At 44.1% G+C, this 12,462-nt stretch overlaps 1 protein-coding gene across 1 annotated transcript in view; it reads left to right on the top strand.

The window, feature by feature from the left end:
- Positions 1-12,462, top strand: part of EGFR (epidermal growth factor receptor) — a 186,595-nt gene that overhangs the window by 122,268 nt on the left and 51,865 nt on the right. Inside the window, exons 2-5 of the mRNA XM_081800788.1 lie at positions 3,005-3,156; positions 3,979-4,162; positions 6,833-6,967; positions 11,745-11,813. Coding sequence (XP_081656914.1) covers positions 3,005-3,156; positions 3,979-4,162; positions 6,833-6,967; positions 11,745-11,813 — 540 coding nt within the window. The remainder of the gene's footprint in view (positions 1-3,004; positions 3,157-3,978; positions 4,163-6,832; positions 6,968-11,744; positions 11,814-12,462) is intronic.

Here is a 12,462-nt window from a genome sequence, read left to right as displayed (position 1 = left end):
ACTATAAAAGTAGTCCACACTAGGGGCGCCTGGGTGGCTCAGTCGTTAAGCATCTGCCTTCGGCTCAGGTCATGATCTCAGGGTCCTGGGATCGAGCCCTACATCGGGCTCCCCGCTCCGCGGGAAGCCTGCTTCTTCCTCTCCCGCTCCCCCTGCTTGTGTTCCCTCTCTTGCTGTGGCTCTCTCTGTCAAATAAATAAAATCTTTAAAAAAAAAAAAAAGTAGTCCATACTAATTGTAAACAATGAAGGGTCATGATAGGTATTCATCAAATAAATATTTTAGGAGCTCATTTAGCATTTTTTGGATGAATGAATGAAAGCACAACTACAGTCTTTTTGAAATTTTTTTTTTCTATAATGTAACAGGCTAAACTTAAAGGGCATGTTTTCCTTTTTTTTTTTTTTTAAAGATTTCTTATTTATTTGACAGAGAGAGAGAGAGACAGCGAGAGAGGGAACACAAGCAGGGGGAGTGGGAGAGGGAGAAGCAGACTTCCCGCCAAGCAGGGACCCCGACATGCGGATCATGACCCGAGCCAAAGGCAGACACCCAAGGACTGAGCCACCCAGGCGCCCCTAAATGGCATGTTTTCCTTTTTTACTGACAAGTTTCTTTGTCATTGATTTAGTAATAAAAATTCTTTGGTTCAGCTGAGAGAAATTTACAAGCTGATATCCTTTATCATTTAAAATGAAAGCAACTGGGGGCACCTGGGTGGCTCAGTCGGTTAAGCAGCTGCCTTTGGCTCAGGTCAGGATCTCAGGGATCGAGCTCCTCATCGGGCTCTCTGCTCAGTGGGGAGTCTGCTTCTCCCTCTTCTCTCCCCCACCCCCGTTCTCTCTCTTTCTCTCTCTCTCTCTCTCAAGTACATAAATAAAATCTTTAAAAAAAAATTCTTTAAGATGAAAGCAGCTGTTAACAGTTTTCATTTCTCTGTATACTGAAGAACCCTTCTGAGGGGTGCTCCAGCCCTAGGTTCTAGGACACTGTTCACCTGGCTGGGATGAAGGGCGTGATCAATCCTCTGCAACCTAGATGACAGCCAATCAGTTAGGCTGAAACTTAGAGACCATAGTCTGCCAGCTAGGAAAACAGCTTTTGTTTCAACATGTGCCTGCCAAAAGGTCGTGGGTTATTGACACAACCCCGTACCCACATCGGTGGTAGCATCTTTGAAGGCCGTGAAATTGGGAAATCAGTCTGGCCCCATCTGCCCGCTTTGCCGCCAACTGTGTGCAGATGTTCCAAATCGAGGTTGCAGTCGAAGTAGCCCATACCCCTGAGTGAGAGCCGCCCAAAGGTGTTGGGTTAATCCAGTGTTATGGTTGGAAGAATTATGGAATCATTCTGCCCCTGGAGCAGATGGGGGCTCAGTATTGTCGGACTGTTGCAGTTCCCATGTGAGAGTTCTCTCTACCACCAGATCTGAATGTGACCACAGAAGAGGAGAAGAGGGAAATCCCCGTAGAGTTAAAGAGGATGTGGTGATTGCTTCACATTTACCGTTCGTGTAAATGCTTTGGGTTGATTAGGTGGTGTCTGAACTTGCGCTCGCCGCCGTGGCCCTGAGATGCAAGGGCAGACGGTCAGACGATGCTCTTCAGAGCAGTTCCCATGCAGAGGGAACAAAGAAGCCTATAAAATATAGATGTAAATTTAGAAAGAGTTTCTGAGGAAAGTACCTGCATATTGACTTTGGCCTTGTTTTGGTGTTCAGCCACCTGGCCACTGATTGCAATCACGCCTTTGCAAATGTGGTAGAAGCTGGCTCGTTCGGGATCTAACCTCCAAAGCCAGAGGCCATATTTCTTCACTCTTATGGTAATTTTGGTTCAAAGTGTAGTCCCTTAACAAGCTCCCTGCTTCAAAAGCCCCAACCTCTTTGTTTTGGTATGCTTGCTTAAACATGTCTTTCAAAGAGCTGGGTTTGTAAATATGACTTTATTCTGATCTCCTTTGCTTTTAAATATAGACTGTCAAGTGATTTCCATAGGCTAACTTCATCCCCTACTTTAAACTATTTCTTGTATTAAGCGAAAACATTTGGGAGTTAAGTGTGCCAAGGCTGTGTCCTGCCAAAGAGGCAAAGCAATCACACCTCCACCTGTACTCGGTGGTGTTCGTGGACAAACAGAAGGACACGTCGGTTTCTTAGCAGCTGAGTGTGTTTTTAAATGTATGTTTCCATTTCATTATTTTCCAGATCTATAATTAGTCCTTTGATTTATTCTTTGATGCATTAGCTTAGAAGAATATTTTTAATCTCTGGCCAGTTGGATTTTAATTGACACTCCTGCCATTGATTTTAAGTTGTACAACGTTGTGGTCAGAAAATATGGGCTAGTGTATGTTATGTTTGTAAATATCCTTTGGACACGCAGTAATGTGATATTCTATCTTTTTTGTAAAGTAAAAAGTTCATTATGTAGTTATTCAGTTGTAATTATATTATTTAAATACCTTATGATACACATTTTTATGGTCTACCAAAGCTCTGAAAGACTATTTTGTCTTGGGGTGTTTGGATGGTGCAGTCGGTTAAGCGTCTGACTCTTGGTTTTGGCTCAGATTGTGATCTCGGGGTCTTGGGATTGAGCCCCGTGTTGGGCTCTGCTTGAGATTCTCTCTCTCTCTGCCCCTCCGCTCCAGGCGCTTGCACTCACGCTCTCTCTCAAATAAATAAATAAACCTTAAAAAAAAAAAAAAGACTGTGTTGTCTTAAAGATTTTCCTAGAATTTTCCCCTGGAATTTTTAACATTTTAAAATGACTCTCTGCGTTATAGGGATGAGCTGTTTCTTATTATGAACTATACTTTATATACATAGACAAACATTTTCTTGTCCCATTGGTCTTGAGTGACCTTTTATCGGAATTAATATTGTAAGTCACTGAAACTCGCAAAGTTAGCTGAAATGTGTGAACCTTTTATTTTAGTTTTGCTACTTTACTTGGCATTTCATGTGATACGTTTCTTCTTTTGTTTTTTTTCTTTTTTGCAGTTTGCCAAGGCACAAGTAACCGACTCACCCAGTTGGGCACTTTTGAAGACCACTTTCTGAGCCTTCAGAGGATGTTCAATAACTGTGAGGTGGTCCTTGGGAATTTGGAAATTACCTACATGCAAAGGAATTATGACCTTTCCTTCTTAAAAGTTAGTTCCATCAGTTTGATTGTCTTACCCAAATATGATAGAAGGAAATATAAGTAGATAAAGACCTTAGTATATTTCTTTTGCTATGCCAATTACAAGTCCTGGGGAACTACAGATAGAAGTTTTATCAGAAAACCACTTCTCCAGCTAGTGTCAAGTTACAGCTATGAAATAATGTCAAAGAGAAACGGGCCAGCCTGGAATTCCACTATCATCATAGACCCTGATATTAAATGTCTAACCATTGCGTTAGCTGTGGTATCTTGGTATATTGGCTCTTTAAGGGGAAAAAAAAAAAAAAAAGGCCTGCTTTGTAGCATTTTCCTGCATACTCCCACTATAGTTGATTTCCAGCTACACCACTTCACACATTTCCCAAATATTTCACAGTAGGCTCTAGTGAGCCAATAGGAGCCAGCTCTGAAGGCTTCCAAGTTTGGTCCTTAGTTGAACTTTGGATTTGATTGGCCTTCTGGCTTCTTCTTTTTCTAATAAGAGAGCATGCAAGACAGATACAAAAGAAATTAATAAAACGTTTTCATTTTCTTCTGAGTATCCCGAACACCACGTGAAATGACAATCACAGCATTCCTAAATAGTGCACGTTGCCCTTTGTTATTGCCAGCAGGCTCAAGGGGCAAAAGTGCAGGAGTCATCGGAAATCCTGTAACCGCCCCCCGCCCCTGCTTTGTCCCCACTGAAGTCATCTACATGCCTTACGTTCATCAGTCACTTGTGTGCGTGCTTCCTTGACCCATTTTCCACCTGGCATTCTTGAGTTCCTCACAAGAGAAGTAACATGGTCACGTTTTATCTCCTTAGACCATCCAGGAAGTTGCTGGCTACGTGCTCATTGCCCTCAACACGGTACAGAGGATCCCTTTGGAAAACCTGCAGATCATTCGAGGAAATGTGCTCTATGAAAATACCCATGCCTTATCCGTCTTATCCAATTACGGCGCAAATAAGACCGGATTGCAGGAGCTTCCCCTGAGAAACCTACATGGTGAGAGGCCCGGGCGCGGGGAGGCTCTGGGTGCAGAGGTGGTACTCAGCGAACCCGTCCCTTCTCTTAAGGCCACTCAGAGGACTTCTATTCATCAAATACAAAGGCATTGAGTGTCAGCTACGTGCAAGATACAGTTGGTAGAAGTTACTAAGAACATGGTCAGTGATGGGAAGGGAAGATTTAAACCAGGTACCACTTCTCCTATATTTGTGGGGAAATATCCAGAGAGTTCGTAAGAAATGGTAATGGTTCTGGGAAATAGACGCCAGACAACCCTGGCTGGGATGCAGACTCTGTGCCTGGGGAGTGAATAAACTGCCAATCCTATTACCTGGACCTCAGGTACAAGGGACGTACATTAAAAACCACCCCTATTTGGGCGCCTGGGTGGCTCAAGTCGGTTGAGCATCTGCCTTTGGCTCAGGTCATGATACTGGGGTCCTGGGATCAAGCCGCGTGTCGGGCTCCCTGCTCAGGGGGGAGTCTGCTTCTCCCTCTCACCCTCCCTCTGTGTTCTCTCTCTCTCTCTGTCAAATAAATAAATTTTTAAAAAATCTTAAAAAAAAAAAAATCCACCCCTGTTTGAGACAGCTTTCAGAGTAATGCTGTTACCCAGAGCATTACTTAAGGACAGTGAAGTTAAGGACAGAGAATGACGGTATTGCAGAGTTTGAATTCCCGTGAGTAGGACACTCATGAGGGTCCTGCGAGTGGAAGCTAAGGAAGATGATAGAAGAGACAGGAAGTTGATTTCAACGAAATTGAAGTTAATGCGGAGCGCGCCCTCGCTTTGTGGCGGGTGCGGTGCCATCCTGTTCCATCGGGAACTTCATGCCCACCACCTTCCTTCCGCGCAGGTGTTCACACTCCCACCATCTTACCCATAGAGGAATGGTGGCAACGTGATCCTCCTAAGGTCCCAAATTAGTGAAAAAACGGCCAGGAATGACCACCGAACTCTGCTGCCCGAGTCTTTACCCTTCCCACGTGCTGTGCAATTGTGATGGGGAAGCGGGCCCACCAGGAAAGGGGGGGTGACAGCAGAGGGTGTATCGGGGGCCCCGGGAATGGCAGAACCTGGCAGACGGCAGTGCTGGGACGAGGCGAGGCATCCAGACCCCGGCTCAGAGGCGGCTGGCACAGCCCTCTAGTCGGGCTCCTGGGCTTGGCCATCCTATAAAACTGCCCTAAGACTTCCCACCCACCACTTTAGCTGCTCAGAGCACCCACGCACATGGTCTGCATTTATGCTAATACTAATTTGTGCTATTTACACATTTTGCGAAATGGTACGTACATTCAGCATGCCTCAATCTGCCTGTCTGGCCTCATGCTATCTCATGGTGACAGGCAGATGTGGTTAAGAGCGTGGACCCCGGAGCCAGACTGTCTGGGTGCCAGTCCTGGCTCCATCGCTCACCAGCCAGATGCCCCTGGAGCGGGTTCTGTGTCTCAGCATCCTCCTCCTTAAAAATGTGCCTAACAGTTGTAACACACTTCCTAGTGGTGTTGAGAAAATCAAGGGAATTACTATGGAAAAAGAACTTAGGAGGTATTCCTATTGTTGCTGTTATTTCTGTTGTTGGTATGGGGTTGTATACGTGCAGATTATTTATTGTTATTAAATAGCTATTTGATGTGAATTATTCAATATTAATTAAGTACGGTTATGAATAATGACTCGGTGCCCACCACGAAGAATAAAATCATTAAATACGGAAAGTAAAAATAAAAGAATGACTGCTTCCGGACTGATGATCTCTTTCCCTTCTCAGCTACCCAGTCAGGGGCACCCGAATCATCCAGCACCTTTGCTGCCTTCTTTTTACTTCTCACGATTGCAGACTGTAGGTGTTCTGTAAGGCCCTTGCCTGTCAGCTCCTAGACCCACTTCATCGTTGCAGACCCACAGCTGCAGTGTTTTGTGCATAGAAGTCATTCAGTAAAACCGTTTCTGTCTACTGTCATAGATGCAACGCTCTCCCTCTGCTCACGCTTGCATTTTTTTTTTAATCATTGCTGATTTTCCAAGTCGTGTCATTTCTTCCTGGGAAACAATCATAGTCTTTCATGCCATTTGCATTCCTGGCGTCCGCCATCTCTTCATCGTACGTAGAGATTCTTCTCAGCCCCCTTCACTCCCCTGCTACCTTTTCCAGTGAGGAGCTCCAGAAGCAGCTCACAGCATCGCCCCCTTCTCCTGGCCTAGCCAGCCCACACTGGGTGACTGCCACCCCCCTCTGTCCCCTTTGCCCCTTCACACCATCATACAGCTTCCTTCCTTCCCTTACTTCTGAATTCTGATAGTTGCCCCCACCCCCCCGCAAAGTGCTATGGGAAGTCTTGTTCGCAGGCTGGCCTTGTTTTAGCAGAACTCCAAATGTAAAGAAATACATACATTGGGCCCCTAGGTGGCTCAGTTGGTTAAGCGACTGCCTTCGGCTCAGGTCATGATCCTGGAGTCCCGGGATCGAGTCCCGCATCAGGCTCCCTGCTCTGCAGGGAGTCTGCTTCTCCCTCTGATCCTCCTCCCTCTCATGCTCTCTCTTTATCATTCTCTCTCTCTCTCTCAATAAATAAATAAAATCTTTAAAAAAAAATGCATACGTACTTTGCGGAAGTTTAAAGACATGGCCTTTCAATAACTGAGGTTCTTTTCACGTGCAGAAATCCTACAAGGAGCTGTGCGGTTCAGCAACAACCCAGTCCTCTGCAACGTGGAAACCATCCAGTGGCGGGATATCGTTGACAGCGATTTTATAAGCAATATGTCGATGGACTTCCAGAACCAAGCGGGCAGTTGTAAGTTCCACAAACGTCCCCTCTGCCTGTAGCTGCTAGGGTGGGGACAGAGTTGTAGCATGTTGGGGTGGGGGGGGGTGACAGAAAGCAGATTAATCCAAACCAAAAATAACTAGTAAACAATTGATCTGCCCGCTGGAAAAGCACTGACTCGAGACAGAGGGAAAGTCTGTTTCTCCTGGTGACAGTCAGCGTGCCTGCTAACTGGGCAGATCGCCCCCCACCCCTGGCCTCTCAGCCCTCGTGTGGCCATTGAGAAGAGCCGTCAGTCCTGGCCCGGGGGCCTCTCCCATGCTGCCTAGACGAGACAAGCCAAACTTTTGTGTGCTTCCAACGGGCTGCTGAGCCACAGAGCGGCGCCAGGCCCTCCGGAAGCACATAAGCTGACCTCTGGCCTCCTACCTAGAGCCCCAGACAAAGTTGGGCGCAGTGCACAGTGGGGGCGTTTGTCCATACTCCCTTTAGTGCCCATGACCTTGTCCCTGCCATTCATCGGCAAAGCGGCCCATGCCAGGGGGAAGCTGGCAAGGGGCCAGACTGTAGGTCAGGCCTGCACCACTTGGCCCCTTGGCAGCGCTGTGTGGGAAACTCTGAAGACACATGCTTACAGTTACCAAGCTCCGCTTAGCTTCCCCCTTCCTGATCTCCCTGGTCTTTCAGTCCTTTTAAAATAAGAAGTCATCACCATTTCCTGCTTCTCTGTTTCCCTAAACTGTGCAGTGGATGCATGTTTTTGTGTTGGGGTTTCTTTGTTTTTTGTTTGTTTGTTTTTTTTGCAGGGGGAGGGCTGAATTTGGAGCTCACATGGATCTTCAAAATTGACTAGATCCCCTTTATTGTTACTTCATTGTGTCTTATTTTATTTATTTGTTTGTTTATTGTATTGAAATACCCTTAACATAAAATTTGAACCATTTTTAAGGGTACAGTTCGGTGGTATTAAGTCCATTCACGCTGTGGTACAATCATCACCACCATCCATCTCTGGAACTCTTTTCATCTTGCAAAACTGAAACTGTGTCTCCGTTAAACAGGAACTCCCCCTCCCCCAGCCCCTGGCACCCACCATGCTACTTTCCGTCTCTACGAGTGTGACTGCTCTAGGGACCTCTTATAAGTGGAGTCACATAGTGTTGTCTTTCTGTGACTGGCTTCTGTCGCCTAACCTCTCATGTCCTCAGGTTTCATCCACGTTTTAGCACATATCAAAATTTCTTACCTTTATACGGGTGAGGGGTATTCCATTGTGTGGATATCTGTGTGCACGTGTTTTGTTTATCTGTTCATCAGTTGATGAGCTCTTGGGTTGCTCCCACCTGTTGACAGTGACGAATAATGCTGCTATGAACTTGGGTGTTGAGCCCCTTTGTTTTATAAATATATTATTCCAACAGATATTCAGCATGGCAAGAAACTGAAACCTTTCATCTACAGTGCAAAATTTTGTATTATCCATGACATTAAGGTTCGCCTTTCCTCAGCTCTCTGATGGACAATGGGGAGGTTAAATTGTGCACGTTTATAACAACAACAAAAAAACTGACACAGGAAGGCTGTGAGACTAGTATGGATTTGCCATCGACTAGATCGAGCAGCCCAAATGGCACACCTGTCCTCATCACACCAAGACCATGAGAAAGACCCTGAAAGAAAATGTTGGGAAGGAAGGAAGAATCTTGCAATAACAAGATTCACATATGACAGAGCTGTGAACTGCAGACTGATAGGGTACTGGGTTAAGAAGAGACATGTAAGAATAAGTCACAGACATAGTACGAATAAGCCTCGCTAAATTAAATGTCCATAAAGAAATGACATTTCAAGCAAATGAGGGAAGAATAATTTATTATTCAGTAGATCATTCCAGAATGATTGAACTAATAAGGGAAGATATCAAAGTGCCAGAACTATAAGGATTTTTTTTTTTAAAAAGAACGCTATTTACCTGCTACCTGCGTTCTCCTCATTAATTACCCGACCAGTGACAAGGTGAGGAACCTGCCACTCTCCTTGTGGTAAGGTAAACCCTGTCCTTGCCCAGAGCTTTTCGGGCAACACATGCCTTCTGAGAACTTGTCTTATTTAATTTTTATCCAAAAAAAAATCTCATAAGGTGATTTAAGTATTTTATGGACCATGGATTTGAGATTCAGAAAGGTTACCCAGTGTGTCCCCACGTGATGTTTTTGTTGATGTAGTTTGGAATTTGAAGTTAGATTGGGTGGGTTTACCTAAGGGGAAATTAAAATAAATTAGTCATCCATTTTGTACACCAATATAAATTCCAAATCATATTATATATAATAAATTACTGAATGTATATGTAAGTGCTAGAAGGAAATGTAAAGATGCATATTTGTAATATCGAGCTGAAGAAAAGCCCAGTCAGATGCTGTACAAGAAAACTTCCATATGAAGAAATCTTAACGACAAACAGGAAAATATTGTGCATCATCTGCTTGCCTTGAAAAGGGTTAATATTCTTGATACTATGACTGTATAGAGTAGTCTTAGATATCCTAAGAAAAAGGTGAACCTCCCACTAAAAAAAAAAAAAGTGCCAAAGACATGAGCAGTTTGTACCCCCCCCACACACACAAGATGGCCAAGAAATAAAGTAAAATGTTATTTCTTACTGTAATTTAAAAAAGGTCAAAATAAAATAAAGAAGCATCATCTTTGCCTTTGCAAAAGATTTGGATTCCTTCTGATTTTTAGATACCTGGATCAGGAGAGGTGTGGAGAAGCAGAAATTCTCATCTTCTTCTTGAGGGCATATAAACTAATAAAATATGACCAGGGATAGAATTTTAGCAATATGTATTGAAGCTTTTAAGTATGCACTCCTCATGTCTAGGAATCCTAAGAAAAAAATAATAAGGGGAGTGAAAAGTATAAGGATATAGAAAAATATTTTTGTGCAAGAATATTCCTTGCAGCCTTACCTATAATGAATTTTAGAAACAACTTACATATCTAAAAATAAGAGATTAGTTAAAGGAATTATGGTACAGCCATGCCATTGAAAATCACGTTATGGGGGCGCCTGGGTGGCTCAGTCGGTTAAGCGTCTGCCTTGGGCTCAGGTCCTGGGATCGAGCCCCATGTCATGCTCCCTGCTCAGCGGGGAGTCTGCTTCTCCCTCTCCCTCTGCCCCTCCCCCTGCTCATGCTCTCACTCTCTCTCAATAAATCAAATCTTTTTTTAAAAATAGAAAATCATGTTATGTAAAAGGATATTTAAAGGCATGGAAAAATTGCCATAATATTTTATTAGCTTTTTTTAAGTTATGAATCAAAGTATAGTGTTACATCAATACTTACATATGCATATACTTACATGTATATATTGATTACATCTGGATGATTCTCATTTCCTCCTTTTGCTTTTTTCTATTATCCAAATTTTATATAATTTGCCTGCATTTCCTTTTCTGTAACAGAGGGTTAATAATAGAATTATAAGCAAACCTTGATTCATTGGTTGGCAGATGTTTTCTCCGCTACATGAAGATGCCATTAAGCATTTTCATTTTAAACATTTTTGTTTTGCAAACCTATTACGTGCTTATAATAGGGATTTGAGAAATATGAGGAAGAATAGGGTAAACAGTAAAAATAACGTATCACCGTACAGACAAGCACTTTTAACACTTCTGTGTACTGCTTTTGTTCTTCCTACTCTTGCCCATCTCTCTCTCTCTGTCCCTCCCTTCTTCACAATGCACAGCCCACACCGTGCATTTGGGGTTTGCCCTCACCATCTCTCATGATTCCTAGGAGCATCAGCATTGCATTGCTGCCCTTCACCCCTGGGGTGATTGGAAGGATTGTCAGTCTCATGAAAGGGGTGTCCTGGTTCCACAGTAACTTGGGAAATCCTCAGCTCTTCCATTTGAAATCTAGAGTCTACCAGGAATTAAATTCTTCCTGACTGTAGGAGACTTTGGGACACATAGGAACTCCTTCCTGTGAGGTCTCATGTCTTTGCAATCAAAGACACCTGCCCTGCTGATCTTTTTTAAACAAATTTTCGTAGTCCGCCTGTTGTCTTTATATAGATGGGAGGCTTTGGTCTTGAGGTATTTCAATGCTAGTAAAAATGAAACACAACTAATGAGAGTAAAAAATCTTTGTAGCTGTGATTTGTAGTTGATCACTGCAAAAACTGATTGATGGACATCAAGTATTTCCACACAGTGGCTCACAAATCAATAGCTTAAGTTTAGCTAATCAGCAAGGTGATGCACACTGCGAACATTTGACCCTTTGAGCAGTGTTCTGTGTGTCTGTCTGGCTTCAGGTCTAGGAGTCTTTATTTGCAGGACCCCATGTCCCCTAGGATCACTGACCCTTGGGTCACTCGAGACTGGCATAGTGAGAATGTAGTGGGTCATACCCACCCCACCAGACTAGACTCCCTTAGTGCTGTTGGAGATGCTGGAAAATTCTCCAAGGCTAAACACATGTGGAAACTGGACCATTTGGACCCCAGTTTTCCTGACCCGTGACGAGTCAATAATTACTCTCTGCCTCAGTTTCTGCAGCTGAAATGTAAATAAAAGCAGAACGTGGTTCAGCTCTCTTTTATTTATTTATTTTTTTTAACGAAAGTCTTTTGAGTCATCTTACAAACCAACCAGCAAACGGACAGATGGAGAATTAGAAATTTGAAAGCTGTTCCTTGTTTCTAGAACGTCGCTTTGCTCAGGGGCTTGTTTTTACCACCAGTTCTCTTCCTCTGAGATACGAATTTAACTATGACTTTTACATTTTAGGCCAAAAGTGTGACCCAGACTGTCCCGATGGAAGTTGTTGGGGTCCGGGAAAGGAGAATTGCCAGAAATGTAAGTCAGCAAGCAGAATTTCAGATAAATGTGTGCCCGCTTTCCTCCCCTTACACTTAGCTGACCGTATGTGTTTTCCCTTTTGAAGACTCCCCAAGGCCAGATGTTGGCAGTTACGTGGATGACATTCATGCAGATGTCCTTACACGTGGTTAATCCAGTGTGGGCTATTTTGGGCACTTCAGCGTGTCATAAATGAGTGAAAGTCAGCCGCGCAGATATCAGCCAGGCTCTTAGAGCCATGTGTTGGGCCTGTTTTCCTGGGAACAGAACACTCGCCCATGTTGTTACCGGAGGGTCACAAGCACCCCTCGTTTTCTCTCCCTTGGGGGCCTATCTACACAGAAGTGGGAGCTACGCTTTCCAGGAGGGTTTTTCTGCAGGAATCCTAGTTTCGGAGCATGGGTGGCCACGGAATCTGGGGACCTCCGCCTTAAAAGTTCAGCGTCTGGGGTAGACGAACCATGAGAGACGATGGACTCTGAAAAACAAACTGAGGGTTCTAGAGGGGAGGGAGGTGGGAGGATGGGTTAGCCTGGTGGTGGGTATTGAGGAGGGCACATTCTGCATGGAGCACTGGGTGTTATGCACAAACAATGAATCATGGAACACTACATCTAAAACTAATGATGTAATGTATGGGGATTAA

This window comes from Leptonychotes weddellii, chromosome 12 (assembly GCF_054177405.1).
Source record: "Leptonychotes weddellii isolate Sample4059 chromosome 12, ASM5417740v2, whole genome shotgun sequence".
In the NCBI taxonomy this organism is placed as follows: domain Eukaryota; kingdom Metazoa; phylum Chordata; class Mammalia; order Carnivora; family Phocidae; genus Leptonychotes; species Leptonychotes weddellii.
Note: the sequence above shows the minus strand (reverse complement) of the source record. Positions and strands in the feature narration are given on the sequence as shown.